Source organism: Photinus pyralis, unplaced genomic scaffold, assembly GCF_008802855.1.
Source record: "Photinus pyralis isolate 1611_PpyrPB1 unplaced genomic scaffold, Ppyr1.3 Ppyr1.4_LG1, whole genome shotgun sequence".
In the NCBI taxonomy this organism is placed as follows: Eukaryota; Metazoa; Arthropoda; class Insecta; order Coleoptera; family Lampyridae; genus Photinus; species Photinus pyralis.
Window position 1 is genome coordinate 46,924,454 of NW_022170249.1, and position 23,473 is coordinate 46,947,926.

Genomic DNA, 23,473 nt, shown 5'->3' on the forward strand with positions numbered 1-23,473 from the left:
TAATTTTTAGTTCGAGCAACTTTAAGAAAATACACTGGCGGATAGGCAACACATAATACTCCACTGCAGTGTATGAGAAATGTCCTCCAATCGCATTCGCCATCTATAACTTCCATTTATCATACCCAGAATGAAGGGTAGATCTAAGCCAAGGGGTGAACAATGTCTAGGTTAATTTGAAATACTTCTATAGGGAGCTACGTGTTCTGCAAAATGCCCATTTGATAACTTTTTATTATAAACACCCGCTGCAACCAGTATAGTATGCAGATTGAAGGTGTTTTTCTGGAAAAATCATCAAATAGATGTTAACATAATTATAAACATATTCAGAATCGAGAGATATTTAGGTTTACCTTGATATGGAGTAGGCTATGACCTGTTTAAACAAAACAAAAACAATTGCATGTTTCAATCCTACCCTAGAACAGGCATAAACTCTTTGCAACTACCTATATAAACACATCGTACATCTGGTAAACAAGGAATTTAAATTGCACCACAACATTTACCTTACCCATTTGAACTGTGATAAATATTCTTTTTAAATTACCTTTTATTCAATTTTTTCGATTTTCTAGATCACCTCTTTTTTCATATTTATAAATACATTTAACATATAACGACCCCCCACCCCCTCCCGCCGAATTACTAACCATCATAAAAAATATACAAAAATAGATCTCTTTAAATGCATAACTGTACCCTCAACTTTTTAAGCATCGTACGTCGAAGCGGACACATTTCCCCCATGGCCGGTCCAATTTGTATGCATGAACTTGCCCTCTTTGCCGAGTAATTCGTAAGTATGCGCTCCGAAATAATCGCGTTGCGCTTGAAGGAGATTGGCGGGAAGCCGTTTAGATCTGTACCCGTCGTAGAATGCCAAGGCGGTCGATAAAGCCGGCGTGGGAACTCCTAAAGAATAAAAATTTACTTTACAGTCCAATCCAGAGCTACCAACTGTGCTATGGCTATGGTTAATTTTTGTAAGAAGTATTTTAACTGTTTGAGGAATTTTTTCTCTCCAACAATAAATGGGATTGGTTATTTTTATGATCACAAATCCCCAAGGATTTCCTGTCTACAAAGAAATCCATAGGAAATTGCAAGCGATTCCCACAAAATTATCTCTGACACCATGCCCATTATGTATGGAATTTAGTATATATCTCAGTAAATATCGAATGTATACAAAATTTTTCTATATGATGAAAGCTAATAAGGCAGCATTCACCTGTTTTTATTTCAGAAAACAAATGAGTAACGCAAAACAATTGAATTCTTTTAATGGCAGTGCACCTTTTCATTAGGCTCATTCGATAGATTTTTTTCTCTTTTCGATGATATAACAAAAATTTATTATAATTAGATCAATAACAATTAATCCAGATATCCTACATCAAAATAAAACAAATGAACGTGTACGTTTCTTATTAAACCTTGAAGACAAAACGAAATTAGCAGCAAACAGGTTTTTATCGAAATGAATGTGCACCATTAACTGCAAGGCAGTGACATAACCCATCACAAAAAGCTTAAAATCAAAATCAATTTCTTCTACACGGGTGCTAACGTGTTACGTCAGTAAAAAGAGAAAAAAATCTCTATCAAATGAGCCTAATGAAAGTAGGCATTGCTATTTAGAAAAATTCAATTGTTTTTCGTTATTCATTTGTTTTCTGAAATAAATTATTATGGGAAATAAAATGTTAGACAACTTTCATACATAATGGACACCCTGTATATGTGTCTCCAACTTACCTAATTCAACAGCTGTAACAATGACATTTCGCCATCCACTTTGGGAATTTTTGATAGCATTCGAGAAGAAAGGTGCCAAAAGTAAAGAGCTTAGGTTAGGATCGCTATCGAACGCCTTCTTAATCTGTCCAAGAAAAACGGACCGAATAATACATCCACCTCTCCACATTAAAGCTATCGATCCGTAGTCCAAACTCCAATTGTACGCTTTGGCGGCCTCACGAAGTAACATGAATCCTTGCGTGTAGGAAACGATTTTACTGGCGTACAACGCTCGCTTTAAATCCGCCACGAACTGAGATTTGTCTCCTTTGAAGCACTTCTCGGGCCCTGAAAGATGCCGACTGGCAACTTGGCGTTCGTCGATAAGCGCGGATAAACACCGGCTGAATACGGCTTCACCAATTAGTGTAACTGGTACGCCGAAATTGAGAGCAGATATAGCTGTCCATTTACCGGTTCCCTTTTGACCTGCTGCATCCCGGATTTTGGGTAGGAGAAATTTGCCTAAAGGGAAACGCTTAGAAGCAGTTGCGCGAGTAAAATACGTACCGTCGGAATCCTTATATCGGAAAATGTCACGCGTAATTTCAATAAGAAAACTGTCCAATTCTCCCTTGTTCCATTCGTCGAAGATATCGCCCATTTCTTCCTGCGTTAGGCCGACGGCGCACATGAGATGGTAAATTTCGCAAATTAGTTGCATATCGCCGTATTCGATACCGTTATGAACCATTTTCACGTAATGCCCGGCTCCGTCCTCCCCAACCCAATCGCAGCAAGGTTGCCCGTCTGTTTTGGCGGAGATCGATTGAAAGATCGGCTTAATGTGCGGCCAGGCTTCTTTATCGCCACCCGGCATTATGCTCGGACCGTACCTCGCACCGTCCTCGCCACCCGAAACCCCGGAACCGACGTACCTTATACCGCGTTCCTTGAGCTGCTTGCAACGGCGCTGAGTGTCGGTGTACTCCGAGTTACCGCCGTCGATAATTATATCCCCTTTTTCGAGATGAGGCGTTAATTGAGCGATAAAGTCGTCCACCGCGGTGCCCGCCTTCACCAGCAGCATGACACGTCTCGGCGATTTCAATTTGGAGCAAAGGTCCGATATCGACTCGGCGCCGACTATCGATTTACCCTTGGCTTCGTTGTTTAAAAATTGGTGGACTTTTTGGACGGTTCGATTGTACGCCACCACCGTGAAACCGTGATCAGCCATGTTGAGGATTAGGTTTTGACCCATTACGGCCAAGCCGATCAGACCAATATCGCCGGATCTAATAAAAAAAAAAAGAAGGTAAACTCATTGGCCAGATCACTTGATCAATTGTAAACCGGCATCAGGTGTTCTGTGATTATCTTCTGGCGAGCATATTTACAATTAAATGGATTAGAATTTGAATAGATACCTCTTCACATCCTACAGTAAAAAGTTCTGAACAGACAGACAGAAAATAGGACTTCATGAAGCCGCTTTGCCTAAAGTAATAGAAATGAAATTAAAGGGAGTAATGCTCTCTGCCTAAAAGACTGTTAAAATCAAATTTCAAAAATTGGAATCAATACACAGCCATACAGGAAAGAAATTGGAAAAAATAAGAATGATTTGCAAAAACAAAACACAGGTCACAGCCTACTTTATTAATTTACGCGAATTAAAGAAGGTGCACACTCACCTTTGCGCCATTATTCAAGTTAACTCAAAGACGAATTTTGGTAAAGTGCGGTGCAGGATACAGCGGTCAAGGAATTCCCGAAAAGTGTAATCTGCTTATTATAATAAAAGTCACATTGAAGTTAAGTTAGAAGGTCATTTCGTTGATAACTACTCGAGCCGGTTGTAGTATCTATGTATTCAGAACCATAAAGCGCTTAATTATACACACAAAAATGATAAAAGTAATCGGATCTGATTTGCAGTGGCGTGATCACAATCGCCATTGGCACATTTATATACAGCGTGTTCTAATTTTAACAACTCACATGACATTTGTACAACGGTAATTAATAGCTATTTTTTAATAGGTATAAGTGTCATAACTCATAAGGCTCTTTATACGGGCGAGAAAGTTTAATTTGAAAGATTTTGGCTTTTTAAGTTAATAAACATAAAGCACCAATAATAACACACAAGCAGGAGGCTTTTACCATTTCGAAATTTGGAAAAGAAAGGGCCTGAGATGGGAGGTTAATACGATATAGTAGGTACATATTTCATAGTTATTACTATCGTATTTCTTCTAAGGCAAGGCAATCCTACACAGAGTCAAATACAAGATTTGATCCAAAACCGCTCGAGCAAGATTAACACTATGAGATCAGAAATGGGTTGCTGTCAAGTCACCTTTGGAATTGTCCAAAGGCGACTTGACAGCAACTCGTTTTTGATCACCCGTTATTAAAACCTTTTCCAAAATGGAAAATATTTTTGGAAAAGGTGATGGCAGAACAAATAAGATGCCTTACCTGGTTTGCAGTCTAGTTTCAGACCCAATCACAGTCGTACTACAGCTTTTACATGTATCTGACGCCATTATGGCTGCTGTTGACAGGAACAATCTTATCATGCTTGTGCTACCGGATTACTCCAGGACTTCTCTTGGGAGTAGTCTGTTCTGTCTTAAAACCATGTTGTTTTATTTACATTTTAACAGTTTCTTCCCTTTGTTAGATCTTCTCGCCGCTTCACACCTTTCCTTTGATGGAATCCTCTTCCGTAATTTCGTTAAGCCGCAAATGTTCTTTGAAGTTTTGACCGTTCCAAGATTGGGCTACTAGATCAAAAGTTACAGCCCTTTGAATTTTTTATCGAAATTGGTTTTTTGCCCATAACTTTTGATTGAGACGTCTAATCGAAAAAGGACGAATCGTTTTGGATTCTACGACCCAAAATTAGTAAGAAAAAGTGTTTTCCCGAGAAATTTTGGTGTAGTCGATTTTGGGTAAAAAAGGAAGGTTGTACACTGCCTTTTTTTTGGCCCCAAGAAAAAATTGTTTCAGTTCGTCCTGGGAAAACGTTTTTCTTATAGAATGGGCCCTGTAGAATCCATAATTTCAAAGAGTTCCAAGATTGGGCTACTGGATCAAAAAAAAAAAAAGTTGCTATTCAACGTGGCAATGCGGCAAGTATAATGGGGACGCTTCCAACTGCGATCCCCATGGAAGAAATTTATTATTTGTTATGAATATTTAAAAATTTTTAACTTTGTAATTAATAAATTAGATCCAATAATAAATAAACGAAACGAACGTCAGGATAAAGTTACAGCCCTTTGAATTTTCTAAACCATCCTTTATACCGTGCATTTGTTTTATTTAACTGGAAAAACGAAGTTTCATTCAATTATTAACGGCAATACGTAATTTCCAAACCTTTTAAAAACCAGAATCTTTGTAGAAGTATCAAAGTTTCATTTTGCCCAAGACCCAAATTCCCCCCCAAACAAAATAACAATTGAGATTCTGTTGCCTGAAAAACAATTGCATTAAGTTACAGTATAATTTATTATTAAAAATTTTACATTATTCTAAAACTTATCGACTAAATGCAGAATATGCTGTTGTTCGTTATCTCGCCATTCTTGATCCCCTTCGTCTCCTAAATTGCCCGCGTATTCACGCATGACGTGTCTTATGGTCTTCAATGAAGCGCCCCTCAAGTTCAAAATCTGAGTGACTCTTTGTTTAATGGAAGCTGGCCCGGCGGCACACACCTCCACAATTATATAATCCACAAGTTGCAACGTAAATAACCCGCCCTCCAGACGTTTCAAGTACAAGGCGTCCTCCTCGACGTTACCGCCACTTTCGTCTAACGCCGTGTCCAAAGTCTCGACCTTTTCCAAGTACTTGAAGTGCAACTCCATCAAACGATCGACCTTCTCGTGATCGTTTTCGGTAAACTTACTCACAAGACGTTGCCGCTGGGAACCGCGACAATTACGCAACATCGACGCTATAATCGACGTGACGTGCTCCTCGTGCTCTTCCGTCGAGAAGACTTTTCTTCGATTTTTCTTCGGCGTCTTCATGAACAGCGGGAAAATGGTACGAAGACCCAAAATGTCGACGAACTTGTTGCAATTGTCCTTGCCGTGCGGGCCCGACATCGCGTAATCTAAGACCTTCAAAGATCCGTTCCTCGACGTTTTTTTCTCGCGCAGCATCAGATTCATCAGCTGCAAACCTTCGCCGCGCAGGAAACGGTCACGATTCTGCAACACCATCAGTGCGCTGCAGAGCGAGTTGAAGAGATTTTCCATCAGCTCGTGTTCTTCGGCCGTCGCCGGATCGTGTCGTTTATAAAAGGCGAGCTGTTGAAGTAACGTGTCGATCCCTTCGAGTTCGCCTAAAGCGATTCGGTTTCCGTTGTTGTCTTGTAAAAGTATCGAGAGAAGCTCGGTCGCGTACAGCTTATTAGAATCAAAGGGGGTTTTCATTTTTAACCGGCGCAGAAGCCACTGCAATAGTCCTTGTTTCGGTGCTTCGTTGCAAACTTCAGGCCGCAGCTCTGTAAGATTCTCGATAATCGACAAAGTGTTGTGTACTCCGTCGCTTTCTTCTTTCACAGTTTCGTCTAAACGATCCAGATTTTGTACGAGTAGAGCGATAATTTGTTGTTCTAATAGAGAATCTATTAACGCCTCGGCTCCCTCCTCGGATTCATTTAAGATATCCACATCGGTCAGCTCTTGTAGTAACTCGATGGCTGCAACCTGTAACCGTAAATCTATTAACGAGTGTCCTACGTACGAATGGGCCCCCTTGCCCATTTGCACCTGTAGCACTCACAGTGATGTCGGTATTGTCATGCGAGAGCAACTCTAATAAGCTAGGAATTATGCGGAGCTTGACCAATAAAGGGTAATGATCGGGAGCGGTGGACAGCACTCGCATCTCTTGAAGAACTTCGTGCAGTTCCACCTCGCTCTCCATAAACTTATCGGGAGAATCCGGAAATTTGATACGCATTTCCCTGTTCTTTAAACTACGCTTCTCAAAGTTGAGAATGATACGTTTAATACCGGCTTCGTCCAAAACTTCACCCTAAAAGTTCATTAAATACGGTTACTTAAAACAGACAGACAAACCTCCGCCTGCTCCGTTTCGACGAATTTCAAAATTTCCTGCCGTTCTTCTTCGGAAATCTGGTCCAGTACTGTCTGAACCGAGGCTGACGGAGAAGGTGGTCTGGCCATCTGATTCGCCTTGGCCCGAGCGATTTTTCGCATTTTGTAATGTCTCTCGTTGTCATCTTCTTCTTGGTCATCCGCCTCGGTTGGTCGTTTAACTGCTTGAGGAGGCTAAATCAAAACAGAAATGCAAGTTTCGGATTTATACGTGCAACGAACCTTGTAAGTTAATAGTTCCCCAATATCCATTATCTTTAACTTTTTCAAAATATTCTCAGATTTAGGTTATGTTGACAAAATTCGTTTAGAAGTGGAGACACATCCGGCTGTGGAAATAACATAACCTTAAATTTAAAAAACTAAATTATGTTCTTATCCAATTTTTTAAATAAATTACCTCGCTTTAATGTAAGTATTCGCGTTTACTATTTCTGTAAATTAATCAAAATTGTTTAGTTACAACAAATCAGAACAAAATGGGTCGATCATCGTATGATACGAGATGTAAAACGAAGAAAATTGGTCACAGAATACACCCCACTGAGATCACGTCTAAACGCCATACGTAAAAATGACATTTTGCCTGCAGAGCTGAGAGAAATTACCGATAAGGAAATTCACGCCTTACCTAGAGATTCCGCATGGCTACGTATAACCAATCGTTGTGTGATAACGTCCAGACCTCGGGGAGTTGTTTATCGTTGGAGACTTAGCAGACTTGTGTTTAGAGATTTAGCCGATTACAATAAACTGTCTGGCGTACAAAGAGCTATATGGTAATTTCATGCTCAAACTAGTTACGATTACAATGTAGTACATTTACCATGCCACCGTGCACTTTGACTAAATTCATATAATAAACCACCACCACACATGCATTTTTCATTTCGTTAATTGAAATACGGAGCAAGAAAAAAAGTTGTTTATTTCTTAAAACTATTTACAGTACAAAAATTAAGAAATTTGTACGTTTAATCAAAGAGTCCAAGACCCATATCGTCGTCTGATTCTTCCGGTTCGGATTCCTTCTTCTTTTCTTCCTTGGCAGCGGCCGCTGCTGGAGCGGCGGCCGGTGCGCCACCGGCTGGAGCAGCACCGCCTGCAGGAGCCGAACCTGCACCGGCACCGATTTTGGTTATCAAGTCCTTGACGTTAATGCCTTCGAGGGCCTTTGCGAACAAACCGGGCCAGTAAGGCTCGACGTCGACGCTTGCGGCTTTAAGAATGGTCTGAATCTTTTCGCCCTAAAAAAATAACCATCAGAAATGAATGAATACGTTATTAGTTTACGTAAGGCGTACAAATGGGGATGAAAGGACAGCGGTAATTGCAGATGAAGGAGGATTATCACACGTGTTTACGGTAGGTAATACTTACGGTTATTGCGACGTCGTCGTCGGCTAAGATGAGGGAAGCGTAAACGCAGGCGAGTTCATTGTTTGCAACCATGATGTTTTGAGTTTTTACTTAATTTAGTGCAAGTTGCCTTTTGGCCTTAGCTCAACTTGAGAACAAGCACACTGTACAGAGAACGATTGTTCACAAATGGACGATTGATTAAATTATTACAAGTTACCAATCGCTCGCGATGCTGCCAACTGTGCGCTAATAAAATACCAAGTGATCTATATACAGCATGTCCAGAAAACAATTTGTTTCATGTTGCACTAAAAAGGGCACGAGACACCACACGGGTTAGAAAAGCTCTATATATTGATGTTTTTTATTCAACACTGGTATTCGGAGCAATCGAAGGCTAATACAATGTTTAAAAAAATCGGGCAACACTGGTTCCAGTCAGTTCGTAGTTCATCTTGCGTATTCGGTACAACTGACCTACAATGAACTAGTAGACCGTTTGTACTGAGCGCTAAACCATGGCAATAACCAAAGTAAAATACAAACATTTCAGCAATTCAAGATCTTTTTAAAATTCAAAATCTTAAATGTCCGAACACGGTGCCACATTACAAACTTACAACCAAGAGCTAGTAAAATGTAAAACATATTACGGCAAATTCTTCATCACACACATACACTTCTTCCAGGTTTAGAGCAACTCAAAATAAGGCGTAACGAATTACAAGATGTGATCCATCAGGAGGAAACGGACAAATCGATACTAGAAAGAAATTTGAAGACGCTGCAAGAAAAATTAAGTAAACTAAACAGTAATCTCGCACAGCATCAAAAGTTACGTGACAGTTACGATCAGACAATCAAGGATACAGAATTAGGTTTTAAGAAAGTAAGGAGTTTTGCAATGAGTGGCGGTAATAATTTGCATTTTAGATACTCGAAAGTTCGCAAACACTTTTAAATTTAGCATTACACGAAGCAAATAAGCTGGGAACGGTAAACAACAACGCCAACCACCACAAGACTGAGGGATGATAATAATAACAAATCGAATTTGTATTTTCATGTATTATTAAACTACATTACGCATTACCAATTGATTTTTGTTGGTTCCAAACTTGGGACAATTCTAAAGACGATTTGTATCCATGAGACGCAATCGTGAACCTATAGTTGTCGTCAGAATACTTATGTTTATAAAAATGAAAATGTTCACAATGAAACGGTTCTAACGGAATTTTTTTGGCAATTATTCCTAAATAAACATCATCAAACCGAAAATGCTTAGTATACATGCTACCAAAATACATGTCAAATAAGGCACTTAGAGATACAATATACGCACCGGCTGTTACGTACGGTGGCCACATATGAAACGCATACTCTTGCAGTGAAACGTACCATTTGCTGAACAAATGGCGGTGAGGTGACGAAAAGAATACGTAACCAGCGTAAAGACTTACGTCCTCGGGGAGCTCGAAATCATCTATTTCGTCGTTTAAATACCGAGGATAATTAGCGGGATTACGTATGAAACGAAGCACATTTCTCGTACTGATATAATAATCATCGTCGACAAACAAGTAAAAGCGCGAGTTCGAGCAGAAATTAACGGCCCACTTAAAACTGATCATCGTTTTAATTGTGTTATTATAATACGAATCTTTAAAGTCGGCTTGAACGATATCGCCGTACTTCGCAGATTCCGCGTTCACTTTCGACCGTAAGCGTTCACCGTCACCGTTGCCCACGACGAAAACGGTACGAATTTCCACGTCGGAAAACCGCCGTTCGTATCCCCACGTTTGCCTAATTGTAAATCGACTGTCAAAGTTTTCTAATGCGGATTTCACAATGTAAACGAGTCTAATCGGTTTATTCGCGCACTTTTCCTTGCACGTTTTCAAAAATGGGAAGTTGTACGAATTCAGAGGTGGAATTTCGGGAGTTTGGTTATTACGTAGTTCGTATATTAGTTTCTTTATGTTTACATTGTAAGGATATGTAAATCGGAGATAATCTTCTTCCATGAAATGAGTAAGTAATCCTAGCTGGTAACTTATCCATATTATTGATGCTATTATCATAAAATATTTTACTTTCAGTTTTAGATTACGGACAGACATTAATTACTAAAATCGAGAAATTTTACCTTTATATTTAATGCCAAAATCACATTCGTTTTTGTAAACAAACTCCCGCAATTAGCTAGGTTATGTTATGTCCCGCCAGCGGCTACAGAGTACTTGCGGCCACAGACCATTAACGATTGCGGCGATGCGACGTTGCACGATGGGCATGCGCACTTTTTGTTAATAACCTGACAAAAATTAACTTAGGCAAGGACGGGTGTAAACTAATAAATAATTTATTCTTTACGGTAAGCTTTTACCTTCGTTGAATTTTTAGAGAAGGAAAGAATAGTTTAAAGTTTAATTAATGAATAAACAAAGCTTTTATGACTATCTTAACCTTAACCATATACAGGGTGAATAGAAAACCGAACATAGGGAATGATCATGAGGAAAAAGGTTTTTTGCAGATCGTTGCTCCCCATGTTAACTTAAAGAGTTATTGAAAGAAAAGTATTTATAGTAAATAACCGTTTACAGCAGTTTTCCGTGCATTTTAATGAACGTCCCAGTCCGTCTGTATCAATTCTTTAGAAAATTTCCAAGGTTAACATGATATTGCTATAAGTGAATTTATTGCCTAATTTTTTATAACATAATGAGAAATACAACTGAAAATGAACTAATTTGTATATCGTTATATGAGACAAAAATCATCTTTCGATTGCGTGTCATTATGAACCCTCCAAGTTAATATGGAGCAGAGCTAATTCAGGAAGAAGTGCTTCAATTACCAAGCAAAAAGTTCTTGGGGCTTCAAGCCCTATTGAAGTGCTTGAAGCACTTTCATACAATTTCGAGCACTTCTAAAGAGCTTCAAGCACTTTTCAAGGGCTTCAAGCACTTTCATAACGAAGCTCTTATCGTGAATTAGGTGACGAAATTGGAAAACCCCTAGTCTTACTCATTCCTTCACTCCTACTCTGACGTTACCTACGTGTTCCGTGCTTCATTAGTGATTAGTCTGCAGTCTGCACATCTCTTCTGCAGAGGCACCACTAAATAGCATTATGCGGGTCACTCTGTAATTGGGCGCATGCCTGTTGAGGGCCCAAAAACAAGAGAGGGGATAATAATAACAATAATCCCATTTTTTTCTTGTAGTACCTACTTTTATAGCACATGCAGTTACAGAGCTGGGTAAAGCCCTCTTGAAAAGGGCTTGAAGCACTAAGCACCGAGCACTTTGTTTTGATAAAAGTGCTTGCAAGCCCTAAGCACTTTTATGTGATGAAAGAGCTTGGAATTACCAATTCACGATAAGAGTGCTTGAAGTTCTTTGAAAGTGCTTTAAGCTCTTTGAAAATGCTTGAAGCTCTTTATAAGTGCTTCAAGCTCTTTATAAGTGCTTCAAGCTCTTTATAAGTGCTTGAAGCTCTTTATAAGTGTTTGAAGGACTTTATAAGTGCTTGAAGCCCTTGAAAAGTGCTTGAAGCTCTTTAGAAGTGCTCAAAATTGTATGAAAGTGCTTCAAGCACTTCAATAGGGCCCCAAGCACTTTTAAAAAGTGCTTGGTAATTGAAGCACTTCTTCCTGAATTAGAAAAGTAATTGAAGCACAGAGCTCTAAGCACTAAAAGTAATTGAAGTCCTTTAGCAAGCACTTTTTTTCAAAGCACTACCCAGCTCTGTGCAGTTATTACTTCTACATTACCCATGGTTACGGGGAGAGTACTGTACCGATAACAACATTTTTTTGTTTACCTAATCGTTTTAAATGAAAATTTGGACAAGCAAAACTTTAGCGATAAAACCACTAATTCCTCCAGTATAATTACGATGCGGAAGTACTGTTTCTAGTGTGTTTTTTAAAGTGTTTTCAGTTTTATGAAAGGTGCTTTATATTGTTTATATTTATATTAATTTATATTGTCAATTACTGTGATCCAAGCACTTTTAATGACTTTAAGCACTTTCCAAGGCCTTGGTGCTTTGTATTTTCAATTACTTTAGAAAGTGCTTGGTAATTCCAAGCTCTTTAATCACATAAAAGTGCTTAGGGCTTGCAAGCACTTTTATCAAAACAAAGTGCTCGGTGCTTAGTGCTTCAAGCCCTTTTCAAGAGGGCTTTACCCAGCTCTGAATTATGGGGAACAATCTGCAAAAAAACGTTTTTCTTGTTCGGTTTTGAAATATTCACCCGGTATATAACCGATGGAAGTGGCTATGGATACTGTACCGGGCCCGATTGCAGTCTCACAGGGTGGAACAAATGTAAGTGTCAAATACCACGAAGTAAATTTTCAACATGTAGATTGTTGACACTGAACTAATATTCGTGAAATCTGCACTATTGTAAAGCGCCCTAAACAGAGTTCAACTGCGTTTATGAGATTATTATTATATTAAAAGATAATTGATAAAAAGTAAGACCCCTACCTACTGAAATGATAACTGTAGGGGATCAAATAAACTTTCATCGCAGTTTTTAGGAGAGGCACATGAAACTGGCATTTGGAAATTTCATACTATGAGAGAAAACATAGCGCGTACCTTGTTCCCAAAACCTGCATGTCCATTCTTACTCCAGATTTCGGCAAAACTCTATCGAATCTTCCTTTTGTGGGAATTGCATGGCCTTCCAGACCCTCCAGTAATGCGTTCATTTGTTTGTCCTATTTACGATAAGGGTTCAAAGGTTTGAGAGAGGAGAACGTAACGTCATGGGGGACGGAATAATCCCCCCCCCCCTCTTTATCCTTATTAGTAACAATGTCCAATGATAGCCTTTCCAATTTTGCATATACCTATTCATCCGTTTCCTGAAAATGTTTTGATGTTACAGATTATTTGGATTTATCTCATTTACCTACCCTATTCTTTAAATTTAACCGATTCTGTAAATTTGAACACAGCAAATATTGAATTTGGCACTTGAAAGACCTTAAATTGTGACTTAATTTATATTTTTCAGGAAAAGGACACCCAATTTTGGATTCTTGAAATGTGAAGCCCGCGTTTTTCAATAATAAATTTAAAAAAAACAATATCAAATACATCAACAATAGTAGTGAATTCTCGTATTTTATTATAATTTAACAATGTCTTAAGTGGGTGGTAAGAACTTTTGACCTCGCCATCAAAACAAATTTTATGTGTATTTGAATTACTTTGAACCGAATCGTTATGTTGCCCATTAAACAGTTATCAATCAACCATGAAAAAGGTCAAAACATCTATATAGGGTAATCAGAAGAACGAACGATTGCGAAACATCCTACTAAGAGTTTTTATTAGACAGCAGATCGAAGAAGTCGAAGCACCCTTCCGTATTAATGGATACGAAAAAAAAAAAATCGAAAAGTTCGAATCCGCGAGAGGGTGCAAACCCCCTGGCAATCGCGACATTTGCGTAAGTGAAAAATGACTTACCCAATTAAATAAGGTACCTACTGTTGATTAGGTATACGTTTCCGACTTTCATCCAAGGCTTCAAGCGGGAGTTCGCCGAGGCCGATCTCTACGAGACATTCTCCGAACATAAGTCGGCCAAATTGGGGGACGATATAGAAAAGGCTTGGAATTTGGAGTTGGAACGTGCCAATAAGTTGAGCGTGCAACCGTCACTTGCCAGGGTGTTGGTAAAGCTGTTCGGGCTAAATTACTTACTGCTGGCTATTCCGGTCATGTGCGTCGACTTGGTTTTCAAGTAAGTGAGTGTTTTCCTGTTATTACACTAAATGCACTGTTGCAGAATGAGCCAACCTTTACTTTTGGCTAAATTGATTGCATACTACGCGCCGTCTACATCGACATCGATCACAAGTAAAGAGGAAGCGTACTTTTATGCGGCCGCCGTGGTATTTTGCTCCCTGCTTGTGGTTCTTTTTCACTACCCTTACATGATCGGTGTGCTGCACGCGGGGATGAAGCTGCGTGTGGCCTGCTGCTCTTTGGTATACCGCAAGACGCTAAAACTGAGCAAAACGGCCCTGGGTGGGACAGCCAGCGGGCAAATAGTAAATCTCTTAGCGAATGACGTCAACAGATTCGATTTCTTTACCGTTTTTATCCACCACCTGTGGGTGGCACCGGTACAAGCGTGCATTGCATGCTACTTAATGTACCAAGAAGTCGAGTATTCGGCTCTCTTCGGTTTGGCCTTCCTATTACTCTTCATACCCTTCCAATGTAAGTGCAAGAACGAAAGATCCGCTTAATCCTTCTAGTCAGGGAGACATTTCTGAAAAAGGCTCTCTAAATCATGTCTAACGGCGTTTTGTGCTACAAACTGGCAACAGGCGGTTCTAGACTAATTTGCCCCCGCTGAAAACGATGCGCCCTGTTGCCAGACCCAATTTAGACATTTAAGCCCTTAAATCCAAGATGGCGGCCAAAATTGCCGTTTTTTCGAGCCCACAAGCCAGCCACTGAACGTTTTGGGTAATTTAAGGGTAGAATAACATCTAGTACACACGACGACACCGTTTAGGCACAATTTCGTATTCATATTAAGGGCGTAAACTCCGCTTAAAAACGTCAAAAATGCAAAAATTCATCATTTTTTTTCTTTCTGACCGGTTGTCGGCGTCCAATATGCATTCATATGGTCAAGTTAACATTTAAGTATGTGGGGACCTACAGCAGCGCCATATGCGCCTGGGGCCTAAATATCAAGATGGCGCCTGGAAAGTCCAAAAACAGTGAAAAAGTCGTTCTTTTTGTCGTATTTTTAGTACACTGGCCACTCTTTACGTTCGCTGTTAATTTTGGTGTTCTCGAACATTATTATCAGTAATTGCGACTGCCACCCCGGACATAATACATCCCCACGAGAGGGGGTGGAATTATCATCAATTACGCCGCCAAAGCAACTTCTGCCTCTTGGTTCCATAGTTAAAGTTTATAGGAGACGAGTTTCCACTTCCGCAGTTAAGCCCTTCAGTGGTGTAACATCCAAAATGATATTCGCAATTCGCATATTATTGCTCCAGGCCATCGAAATGGAGAATGTGTGGCTAGTGTAGTAAAAATACGGCAAAAAGAACGACTTTTTCACTGTTTTTTGGACTTTCCAGGCGCCATCTTGATATTTAGGTCCAGGCGCGCCTTGGGGGCTCGAAATAACCGAAAAACGGTAATTTCGCCCGCCATCTTGGATTGAAGGGCTTAAATGCCAAAATCGGGTCTGGCAACAGGGCGCATCGTTTTCAGCGGGCGCCAATTAGTCTAACCGCCTGTTGCCAGTTTGTAGCACAAAACGCCGTTAGACATGCACTTTTCAGAAATGTCTCCCTGACTATTCCACTTTCAGTTCTGATTGGAAAGATGTTGTCAAAAACTCGGCTTAAGACCGCGTCAAAAACAGACGAAAGAGTTTGCTTGATGAACGAAATTATCTTAGGAATACAAGTGATAAAAATGTACACTTGGGAAAGGCCCTTCACCGAACTGGCCCAGGCGGCACGAAGGTATGCGAATTACTAATGACCTGTGTCTCACGTTGACTTCTTCAGCTTGGAGATAAGATGCATCAAGATTTCGTCGATATTTAAAGGAATAATGGCGTCATTTATCATGTTTTCGACTCGTTCCTCGTTATTTCTGACAATATTAGGATATGTCCTTTTCGGTAATGCGATCACCGCCCAAAAAGTATTCATGCTGACCAACTATTACAACGTGCTACGCCTGACGATGACGGTCTTCTTTCCGCAAGGTCTCGCCTTTCTGGCAGAAACGAAAGTGTCCATTCAACGCCTGACCGAATTTTTACTCCACGAGGAGGTGGCGCCGCGCGAATCGGTAGCGGCGTATAAGCGAAACGCCGATCCGAATTCCCAGGATATCATCTGCGTAGAAAAGGGCACCGCGAAATGGACGGACTTCATGGCGGACAATATTTTCTCCGATCTGAACATCAACGTACGAGCCGGTTCGTTGGTGGCGATCATCGGGCCGGTCGGTTGTGGTAAATCGAGTATACTGCAGGCGCTGCTCAAGGAATTGCCGCTAAAATCCGGAACGCTTACGGTCAAAGGTACCGTAAGCTACGCCTCCCAGGAGCCGTGGTTGTTTACTGGAAGCCTACGTCAGAATATACTTTTCGGTCAAAATATGGACAAGATACGTTACAAAACTGTAGTGGACAAATGCGCCCTGCGACGCGATTTTACGCTTCTATCCAATTCGGATAAGACGGTAGTTGGTGAACGAGGTGCTTCGCTAAGTGGCGGACAGAGGGCGCGCATCAATTTGGCTCGCGCGGTATACAAGCGGGCCGACATTTACTTGCTCGACGATCCTTTATCCGCCGTGGACCCCGACGTCGGTAAACAATTGTTTAAGAGCTGCATAAAGGAGTTCCTACGTCACAAAACCGTCATCCTGGTAACGCACCAACTGCAATACCTGCAAGATGTCGACCATATCATCATTATAGACAATGGGTACATACAAGCGCAAGGGACGTTTCGCGATCTGCAAGCTTCCGGTTTGAACTTCGCCAAATTACTAACGAGCGAGAACGACTTCGTCGAGGTCGAGAGCGCCGAGGCGGTGAATCGCAGGATGTCGATTCAAATGTGCGCGCAACGAAAAGACTCGATAGTCGGGATGCAGAGAAAAATGTCGGTGCAACTCGCCTCGCAGAGAAGAGAGTCTATTATAAGTATACAATCTGACGACATCATGGATCCGGGAGCGCCGGAGGAGAAAATTGTTCGGGGCTCCGTTTCCGGTAGTGTTTACACTTCCTATCTAAAAGCGGGAGGTAACTATCTTTACATCGTTGGAGTAATCCTGCTGATACTTGCCACGCAGTGTCTGGCAAGTTTTGTTGACTATTTCATTGCAGTTTGGTGAGTGTACAACCACCTCCATTTTCGTTTAGTTTCCCGGGAGAACAACGTTACAACTCTCAAAATTGTTATGGTCCAACAATTTCTTGAATGTCCCCTAAGTAACTCTTATTAGAACTTTTAAAAGCAGGACCAGACTATCCTAGAAGGCGTCGAAAAAGTCAAAAAAAACTTTCTTGTTTTGTTAATGTTTCAAATTCTGTGGAAACCTTCAATTGTTTTGGAAAGTCTATGGGTTTCACGAATCCAAAAACATTTTGGGACTCTCTATCACTTTTCTGGGTTCAGGCATTTTCTAGTACCCTTGAGTGTTATATCACTATTATTGAAAAGCAAAGAATATACAGGGTGAGTTTGTTTTCACTTTAAGCATTAGGATCTCGGAAACCGTAAGACATAGAGATTCGGTTAAATGAGGTTAGAGTTGTATTTTTAAGAGCTTATTCAAGATATGCTTTTGTTTTTTTAAAAAAATCCACAGTTTACTAGATATGAGCGAAAAACAGGTTTAGTGATAATGTCAAAGCCAACTATGACTACCTTTTAAAAAATTTAAAGTTTGTATATAACTCAAAAATTGTAAGATCTAAAAATAAATTAGTATGTTCATCATGTTAAGCATTAAAATGCCTAAAACTTTTATTCGTGTCATTTTGTTGTATTTCTAATAATAACGATTCTACAACAGTTAAATGAAAAATCACTAAATCTGTTTTTCGTTCATATCTAGTGAACTGTGGATTTTCTTCAAAAAACAAAAGCATATCTTGAATAATCTCTTAAATCTACAACTCTTTCTTCATTTAACCGAATCTCTATGTCTTACAGTTTCCGAGATCCTAATGTTTAAAATGAAAAAAAAAACTCACCCTGTATATAGATGTGGAAAGTTGATAAAACGATAGAAAAAAAGTGTTGAGGCACTTTCAAGAATTATAATGACTTGGTAAATTGATGATATTCCGCAAGAAGCAATCAGACGCTAAAACGTGCCAGGAAAGGAGTAAAAGGCTCCAGAATTAATTATCCTATTAATTTTACGATCATGGTGGAAAGCTTATAGAGCAAACTAGCGCTTTTCAAAGTGTTTTCAGGGACTGGGCACTTTTAAATGCCATTCCTAGAATTAAAACTAGCTCCGAGAAAGACATTCAAAAGCTCGGAAAATGACCACAGGGTTCTGGAAACTATTTACAAAAAAACTGGAAATAGCATAATTCTTGAGACTCTTACAGGCCCCTATGGACCGGTGTGAACTTGGCCCCCCAACTTTAGAAAGCAATAATTTTCGTGATTGAAATGAATTGCGCTTCGTTTGAATTTCATTTTATTTTGCGCTCCGCGTCCTATTTTCAATAAGAATGACAAATATCATTAGAATGCACAATCATTTGTTGCTCTTTATTTACCATAAAGGTTAAAGGGGATTTGGAATAACTCAAAAACGAAGAGGGCGCAAACGAAGGTATTGGGAGCGCAAACGATCACCAGAAAAAAAAGTGAAATTTGTAAACTTGGGGGGCAGTCGTGAAGTTGTCCCCCCCCCCCCGAATTTGATTCCTTCGTAATTTTGAAACCGGCAGCGCGCTAACAAAATGCAATTGTGCGCAAACGATCAAATAGAAAAAAATGGCAAATTTGAAAAATGGGGGGGGGCGGTATGGAATTTTGTATTTGAAATAACTCAAAAACGAAGAGGGCGCAAACGTAGGTATTGGAAGCGCAAACGAACACCAGAAAAAAAATGAAATTTGTAAACTTGGGGGGCAGTCGTGAAGTTGTCCCCCCCCCCCCCAGAATTTGATTCCTTCGTAATTTTGAAACCGGCAGCGCGCTAACAAAATGCAATTGTGCGCAAACGATCAAATGGAGAAAAATGGCAAATTTGAAAAATGGGGGGGGGGGCGGTATGGAATTTTGTATTTGGAATAACTCAAAAACGACGAGGGCGCAAACGAAGGTATTGGGAGCGCAAACGATCACAAGAAAAAAAATGTCAAATTTCTAAACTTGGGGGCAACCCCCCCCTCCCAAATTTGATTCCTTCGTAATTTTGAAATCGGCAGCGCGCAAACAAAATGCAATTGTGCGCAATCCATTTCAATCACGAAAATTATTGCTTTCTAAAGTTGGGGGGCCAAGTTCGCACAGGTCCCTGATGCGAGTATGCTATTGCACTTTTGTAACGTTGTACCTACCTCTCAAAATTATCCATATCCAGCAATTAAACTGCAACCAACTTTCAGGGTAAACATCGAGCACGAACGTTCCATTGGTTTCACAGATGAACACTTCCGTAACCGAACGATTTACTTCTCAACAGAAAGTGCGATCCTCATTTACTCGGGCGTGTCGGTGGCGTTAATTTTAACTGCGCTCACCAGATCCTGCGCCTTTTTTGTGATGTGCGCAACGATATCACAAAAACTTCACAATTCCATGTTTAACAATCTAATTCGGACCACGATGGGCTTCTTCAACACGAACAACTCCGGAGTGATCCTGAACAGATTTTCAAAGGACATTGGAGCGATTGACGAAAGGCTGCCGCTTGCCCTCATGGATGTTCTGCAATTGGGAATGAGTTTACTGTCGATTATTACGATAATCGCTACGGTCAACTATTGGCTAATCATACCGACGTTAGTGATATTTATTTTGTTTTATTTCCTAAGAATGTTCTTTTTAACTACGAGTCGCAACATTAAACGATTGGAGGGAGTGAGTAAGTTGAAGATGCCGCTCTCACTTAGACACGCTTTATAAACTCACTTACAGCTCGAAGTCCGGTTTTCGGGCATCTTAATGCATCACTACAAGGCCTCACAACAATACGGGCATTTGGTGCGCAGCAAATACTGGAGAAAGAGTTTGATGGCCACCAAGATCTGCACAGCTCTGCATTTTACACCTTCATATCCATTTCGACAGCTTTCGGTTACTTTCTCGATCTTTTCTGTGTGGTATATATTGCTACCGTAACCGTGAGTTTTCTCCTCTACGATACGGGTGAGTGGAAAGTCTAATTAAAAATTTTCACAATCAAAATTCCAGGCAGTCAAGGAGGCAATGTGGGACTGGCCATAACGCAAGCTCTCGGTCTAACTGCACTGTTCCAATGGACCCTGAGGCAAACTGCCGAGCTGGAGAACCAAATGACGTCAGTAGAACGCGTCTTGGAATATACACACTTAGTGCCCGAACCGATTTTTGAAAGCGAACAAAATCAAAAACCTCCCCCAACCTGGCCCGAGAGGGGGGAAGTGAAATTTGTAGATCTATCAATGAGCTACTTCCCGGAGGATCCGCCAACATTAAAGCACCTAAGCTTCACAATTAAACCGTTAGAAAAGGTGGGCATCGTAGGGCGGACGGGTGCCGGTAAATCGTCTCTCATATCTGCTTTGTTCTTACTGGCTCCGACCGAAGGGGCAATAGTAATCGATGATGTCGTAATCCAAGACATCGGGCTGCAGGAGTTACGATCGAAAATTTCCATCATCCCCCAAGAGCCGGTTCTCTTTTCGGGAACCATGAGATCAAACCTGGATCCGTTCGACGAATACGACGATGAGGTGTTATGGAAAGCGCTCGAAGATGTCGAGCTAAAAGATTCAATCACCGACAGCCAGTTAGGGTTGAACTCGAAGATTTTGGAGGGAGGTACCAATTACAGTGTGGGACAGAGACAAATGATCTGTTTGGCAAGAGCTATCGTACGTAACAATAAGATCTTGGTGCTCGATGAAGCTACGGCCAATGTTGACCCACAAACTGACGCTTTCATTCAAAAGACAATTCGAAGAAAGTTTGCCGACTGTACCTTACTTACGATTGCCCACAGATTAAACACTATTATGGATTCGGACAAAATACTAGTGATAGATGCGGGTAAATTGGTCGAGTTCGATCATCCCCACAATTTGCTTAAAAATAAAAATGGATATTTTTATAAGATGGTTGATCAAACGGGAGCAGCACTGGGTAACTTTTTGAAAAACGTAGCGCAAACGGTCAGTAGTCAGCAGTACTGCGCAAAATAGACCTACATGATTGGATTTCAGAATTACCAAAAGATGACTGTAAAAGAAGAAAATGAGAAAGAAAGCGATAAAAGCAACCAGGCGGAAATAGCTGCACCTCCACCAATCAAGGAGTCCGAAAAGATCGTTGTTAGCGTGAGACCTATAACGGTAAGTACATATTATAAAAAATCTTTCAGCAGTTTCTCAATTTTGACTGTTTTTAGAGTTATAACTCAACATTATTAGAAGAGGAAGAAGAAGACGATGATTAATTGTTTCTTGTACGTACTATAAAATTGAATAAACGTGAGCAAGCTCAGAATTTTACAAAGCTACAGTTGTTTAGTCGCCTCTTACGACGCGCAGTGACCTCTGCGGTAAGGGTATTCTTTCCCGCCCTTACACAGGCAAAGCACCTGATCGTATACACAAAATTAGCCTACCCGTTGCATCTAAAACGTATTGTGAGCACAGGCGAACACAAAAATATATAAAATTGTAGTCGTAAAGTAAAGGACCATAAGTTTGGATGTACATTGATTTAAATGGACTGTTATAAGTAATTGAAATGAATGCATTATAAGTATTATAACAATCTGATATGAAATATGAGATAATAAATCACAATATTAAAAACATAAAAGAAATCTGACAACGCAGCTACAATTGAACTAAAACATAACCCTACTTACACTTTACACCTTTGTGGACGTCTTTTTCAAGAGAAATCAATTAATTTTTGTGCATAATAACGTAACATACCTTAACAAGATTTGAGCATAGTTTTCTTGAAAACCTTAACTGGACTCCTAACCATTACCCAGGTGGAACTAGCTCAACGTCCTTGCCATGGAATGCCAATGCAGTAGTTCATTTGACCCCATTCTGCCATATTGAACTTAACCTAAAAAATTTGTACCTAGAAATCGAAATGTTTACAAGATTAAACAATGCAAAATTAGCAATAACCGTCGAAGCCTTCACTACAAATTACACAAACCTTCAGGTATACAGATGGGGGAAAAAACCGCGATGGCTACCGACTGCCAAAACGAAGATGTTTCGAGTAGCTCCCAGGCCACAAATACCGACGGAAGATTACGAAGAACTAAAACGGCTACACAACAACTATAGGACACAAATAAAATCTCTAACCGGCTATTTCACGGAAAAATATTCCACAGAAAACATTCAACAATTCGATATAGAACAGCACGAGAAAAGCATCAAGGACGACTTCTTAAAGTGTACGGCGATCAACGACGAGTGGAATCGGCAAATTAAAATTCAAAGAGAGGAAAGGGTGGCAAAGGAATTGGAAGAAAGCGTCAACCTTGCCAAACAACGTTTAGAAGAACGACAACAGCGGCAGCTCCTCAAGTTGCAGGCGGCCGACGTAGAGGTACGTCGCGTAATCGAGGACTCGAAGGATTTTATTACACCTGACAAATTAGATGCCGCGATCGAATATGCGCTTAATAATCCAGTCGATTACAATTTTGCTTTAGATTTAGATGGAAATGTATATAAAGGTAGAAACAATGATAGCGTAAAATTTGAAATCAAACAATAAATTAATTAAACAAAGAGCTTAAAAATTCTTTCCTGTCTTCAATATTTTCAGACGCCTCACTTGTCGGTTTACGTTTAAATTTAAAATCGCTAGCGGAAACGGGCAGCTTCTTCTTGCTCTTACTCAAGTTCGACGTAAAGAAGTTGGTTTTCTTTTTCGCCAATTGAATTTCGGCTCTCAGTTTTTGCCTACGTGCCGCCTTTTCGTATGCCAACCTTTCGTGTAAATGAACCCATTTAAAGTTAGACAAGTATTTTATGTTCCAAATGTAATCGAATTGTTTGGATTTTTTTCTGTTGCTGACTTGAGTATTGTTTAGCATGGCGGCCACTTTCTTCGCTACACTTTTGCGTTCAAATTCAATCCATCCCTCGGTGAACTTTTTCGCAATTGTACGTTTTTTGGATTTCTGCTGGGCGATTTTTGGCTCTAAAACAATTTATAATGTTACGGAATAGTTTTTCGAAGCAACGAAGTGTACCTTTGTCTTCCAACTGTAGGTAGACTCTGCCGACGGTGCCATATTCCGAAAATATTTCTCTAATTTTAGTTACGTTTACATATGGCGGTATTGTAGACAAATATATAATGCCTTTTTTAGGTAACTTTTTGTTAGGTTCATCAATTTCTTGATCCAAATCCAACATTTTAGTCAAAAAAGGGTAGCTTAACCTCAAAGTCAAAAC

General features: G+C 40.1%; 8 protein-coding genes across 16 annotated transcripts; 3 read left to right on the forward strand and 5 right to left on the reverse strand.

The window, feature by feature from the left end:
- Window positions 1–538: 538 nt before the first annotated feature.
- Window positions 539–3,709, reverse strand: LOC116159812 (6-phosphogluconate dehydrogenase, decarboxylating). Of its 2 annotated transcripts, XM_031472894.1 has the most exons (4): window positions 3,444–3,706; window positions 2,317–3,044; window positions 1,765–2,271; window positions 539–918 (listed from the first exon to the last, which is right to left on the reverse strand). In XM_031472894.1, the coding sequence occupies exons 1-4, from the start codon at window positions 3,452–3,454 to the stop codon at window positions 716–718; spliced, it is 1,449 nt and encodes a 482-aa protein (XP_031328754.1). In that variant the 5' UTR covers window positions 3,455–3,706; the 3' UTR covers window positions 539–715. The 2 variants fall into 2 exon arrangements, with proteins under 2 accessions (XP_031328754.1, XP_031328753.1); XM_031472893.1 differs by having other exon boundaries at window positions 1,765–3,044; window positions 3,444–3,709.
- A 1,415-nt stretch (window positions 3,710–5,124) lies between these two features.
- Window positions 5,125–19,514, reverse strand: LOC116168154 (beta-catenin-like protein 1). Of its 6 annotated transcripts, none has more exons than XM_031483856.1 (8): window positions 19,388–19,514; window positions 12,883–13,151; window positions 7,297–7,330; window positions 7,119–7,243; window positions 6,858–7,070; window positions 6,559–6,813; window positions 5,289–6,482; window positions 5,126–5,236 (listed from the first exon to the last, which is right to left on the reverse strand). In XM_031483856.1, the coding sequence occupies exons 4-7, from the start codon at window positions 7,146–7,148 to the stop codon at window positions 5,295–5,297; spliced, it is 1,686 nt and encodes a 561-aa protein (XP_031339716.1). In that variant the 5' UTR covers window positions 7,149–7,243; window positions 7,297–7,330; window positions 12,883–13,151; window positions 19,388–19,514; the 3' UTR covers window positions 5,126–5,236; window positions 5,289–5,294. The 6 variants fall into 6 exon arrangements, with proteins under 6 accessions (XP_031339724.1, XP_031339716.1, XP_031339709.1 ...); XM_031483849.1 differs by lacking the exon at window positions 19,388–19,514 and adding an exon at window positions 13,203–13,348; XM_031483843.1 differs by lacking the exon at window positions 7,297–7,330 and having other exon boundaries at window positions 7,119–7,225.
- LOC116168258 (60S acidic ribosomal protein P1) lies at window positions 7,807–8,419 on the reverse strand. The gene is made up of 2 exons (XM_031483975.1): window positions 8,277–8,419; window positions 7,807–8,143 (listed from the first exon to the last, which is right to left on the reverse strand). The coding sequence occupies exons 1-2, from the start codon at window positions 8,346–8,348 to the stop codon at window positions 7,871–7,873; spliced, it is 345 nt and encodes a 114-aa protein (XP_031339835.1). The 5' UTR covers window positions 8,349–8,419; the 3' UTR covers window positions 7,807–7,870.
- LOC116168189 (beta-1,3-galactosyltransferase brn) lies at window positions 8,359–11,779 on the reverse strand. Of its 2 annotated transcripts, XM_031483883.1 has the most exons (2): window positions 10,411–11,778; window positions 8,359–10,335 (listed from the first exon to the last, which is right to left on the reverse strand). In XM_031483883.1, the coding sequence occupies exon 2, from the start codon at window positions 10,286–10,288 to the stop codon at window positions 9,341–9,343; it is 948 nt and encodes a 315-aa protein (XP_031339743.1). In that variant the 5' UTR covers window positions 10,289–10,335; window positions 10,411–11,778; the 3' UTR covers window positions 8,359–9,340. The 2 variants fall into 2 exon arrangements, with proteins under 2 accessions (XP_031339743.1, XP_031339734.1); XM_031483874.1 differs by having other exon boundaries at window positions 8,359–11,779.
- On the forward strand, window positions 8,756–9,350 carry LOC116168243 (Sjoegren syndrome nuclear autoantigen 1 homolog). Of its 2 annotated transcripts, none has more exons than XM_031483953.1 (3): window positions 8,756–8,897; window positions 8,948–9,147; window positions 9,192–9,350. In XM_031483953.1, the coding sequence occupies exons 1-3, from the start codon at window positions 8,846–8,848 to the stop codon at window positions 9,291–9,293; spliced, it is 354 nt and encodes a 117-aa protein (XP_031339813.1). In that variant the 5' UTR covers window positions 8,756–8,845; the 3' UTR covers window positions 9,294–9,350. The 2 variants fall into 2 exon arrangements, with proteins under 2 accessions (XP_031339813.1, XP_031339821.1); XM_031483961.1 differs by having other exon boundaries at window positions 8,948–9,136.
- Window positions 13,533–21,547, forward strand: LOC116168127 (probable multidrug resistance-associated protein lethal(2)03659). The gene is made up of 11 exons (XM_031483800.1): window positions 13,533–13,574; window positions 13,627–13,741; window positions 13,793–14,038; window positions 14,084–14,520; window positions 15,644–15,800; window positions 15,846–17,189; window positions 19,436–19,914; window positions 19,968–20,198; window positions 20,244–21,202; window positions 21,254–21,382; window positions 21,439–21,547. Exons 2-11 carry the CDS (start codon window positions 13,665–13,667, stop codon window positions 21,484–21,486), a joined length of 4,107 nt encoding a protein of 1,368 aa, XP_031339660.1. The 5' UTR covers window positions 13,533–13,574; window positions 13,627–13,664; the 3' UTR covers window positions 21,487–21,547.
- Window positions 21,548–22,117: 570 nt separating this feature from the next.
- Window positions 22,118–22,801, forward strand: LOC116168224 (probable 28S ribosomal protein S26, mitochondrial). Its single transcript, XM_031483932.1, has one exon. The coding sequence runs from the start codon at window positions 22,146–22,148 to the stop codon at window positions 22,785–22,787; it is 642 nt and encodes a 213-aa protein (XP_031339792.1). The 5' UTR covers window positions 22,118–22,145; the 3' UTR covers window positions 22,788–22,801.
- Window positions 22,789–23,434, reverse strand: LOC116161743 (activator of basal transcription 1-like). The gene is made up of 2 exons (XM_031475211.1): window positions 23,269–23,434; window positions 22,789–23,216 (listed from the first exon to the last, which is right to left on the reverse strand). Exons 1-2 carry the CDS (start codon window positions 23,432–23,434, stop codon window positions 22,789–22,791), a joined length of 594 nt encoding a protein of 197 aa, XP_031331071.1.
- Window positions 23,435–23,473: the final 39 nt, after the last annotated feature.

What these genes read in the sequence shown, in the direction of transcription:
- LOC116168127 (XM_031483800.1), top strand. Translation starts at nt 13,665, where the DNA reads ATGGATACGAAAAAAAAAAAATCGAAAAGTTCGAATCCGCGAGAGGGT. An exon ending in GACTATTTCATTGCAGTTTG is followed by an intron (nt 17,190 to 19,435) that starts GTGAGTGTACAA and finishes ACCAACTTTCAG; the next exon opens with GGTAAACATCGAGCACGAAC. An exon ending in TAAACGATTGGAGGGAGTGA is followed by an intron (nt 19,915 to 19,967) that starts GTAAGTTGAAGA and finishes ACTCACTTACAG; the next exon opens with CTCGAAGTCCGGTTTTCGGG.
- LOC116168224 (XM_031483932.1), top strand. Translation starts at nt 22,146, where the DNA reads ATGTTTACAAGATTAAACAATGCAAAATTAGCAATAACCGTCGAAGCC.
- LOC116168243 (XM_031483953.1), top strand. Translation starts at nt 8,846, where the DNA reads ATGTCCGAACACGGTGCCACATTACAAACTTACAACCAAGAGCTAGTA. An exon ending in CAACCAAGAGCTAGTAAAAT is followed by an intron (nt 8,898 to 8,947) that starts GTAAAACATATT and finishes CACTTCTTCCAG; the next exon opens with GTTTAGAGCAACTCAAAATA. An exon ending in CAGAATTAGGTTTTAAGAAA is followed by an intron (nt 9,148 to 9,191) that starts GTAAGGAGTTTT and finishes TTTGCATTTTAG; the next exon opens with ATACTCGAAAGTTCGCAAAC.
- LOC116159812 (XM_031472893.1), bottom strand. An exon ending in TGTTACAGCTGTTGAATTAG is followed by an intron (nt 919 to 1,764) that starts GTAAGTTGGAGA and finishes TTTATTCTTTAG; the next exon opens with GAGTTCCCACGCCGGCTTTA.
- LOC116168154 (XM_031483843.1), bottom strand. Translation starts at nt 7,148, where the DNA reads ATGGATATTGGGGAACTATTAACTTACAAG. An exon ending in GGGAACTATTAACTTACAAG is followed by an intron (nt 7,071 to 7,118) that starts GTTCGTTGCACG and finishes GTTTTGATTTAG; the next exon opens with CCTCCTCAAGCAGTTAAACG. An exon ending in TCGAAACGGAGCAGGCGGAG is followed by an intron (nt 6,814 to 6,857) that starts GTTTGTCTGTCT and finishes ATGAACTTTTAG; the next exon opens with GGTGAAGTTTTGGACGAAGC.
- LOC116168189 (XM_031483874.1), bottom strand. Translation starts at nt 10,384, where the DNA reads ATGTCTGTCCGTAATCTAAAACTGAAAGTAAAATATTTTATGATAATA.
- LOC116168258 (XM_031483975.1), bottom strand. Translation starts at nt 8,348, where the DNA reads ATGGTTGCAAACAATGAACTCGCCTGCGTTTACGCTTCCCTCATCTTA. An exon ending in ACGACGACGTCGCAATAACC is followed by an intron (nt 8,144 to 8,276) that starts GTAAGTATTACC and finishes TTATTTTTTTAG; the next exon opens with GGCGAAAAGATTCAGACCAT.
- LOC116161743 (XM_031475211.1), bottom strand. Translation starts at nt 23,434, where the DNA reads ATGTTGGATTTGGATCAAGAAATTGATGAACCTAACAAAAAGTTACCT. An exon ending in CCTACAGTTGGAAGACAAAG is followed by an intron (nt 23,217 to 23,268) that starts GTACACTTCGTT and finishes AAATTGTTTTAG; the next exon opens with AGCCAAAAATCGCCCAGCAG.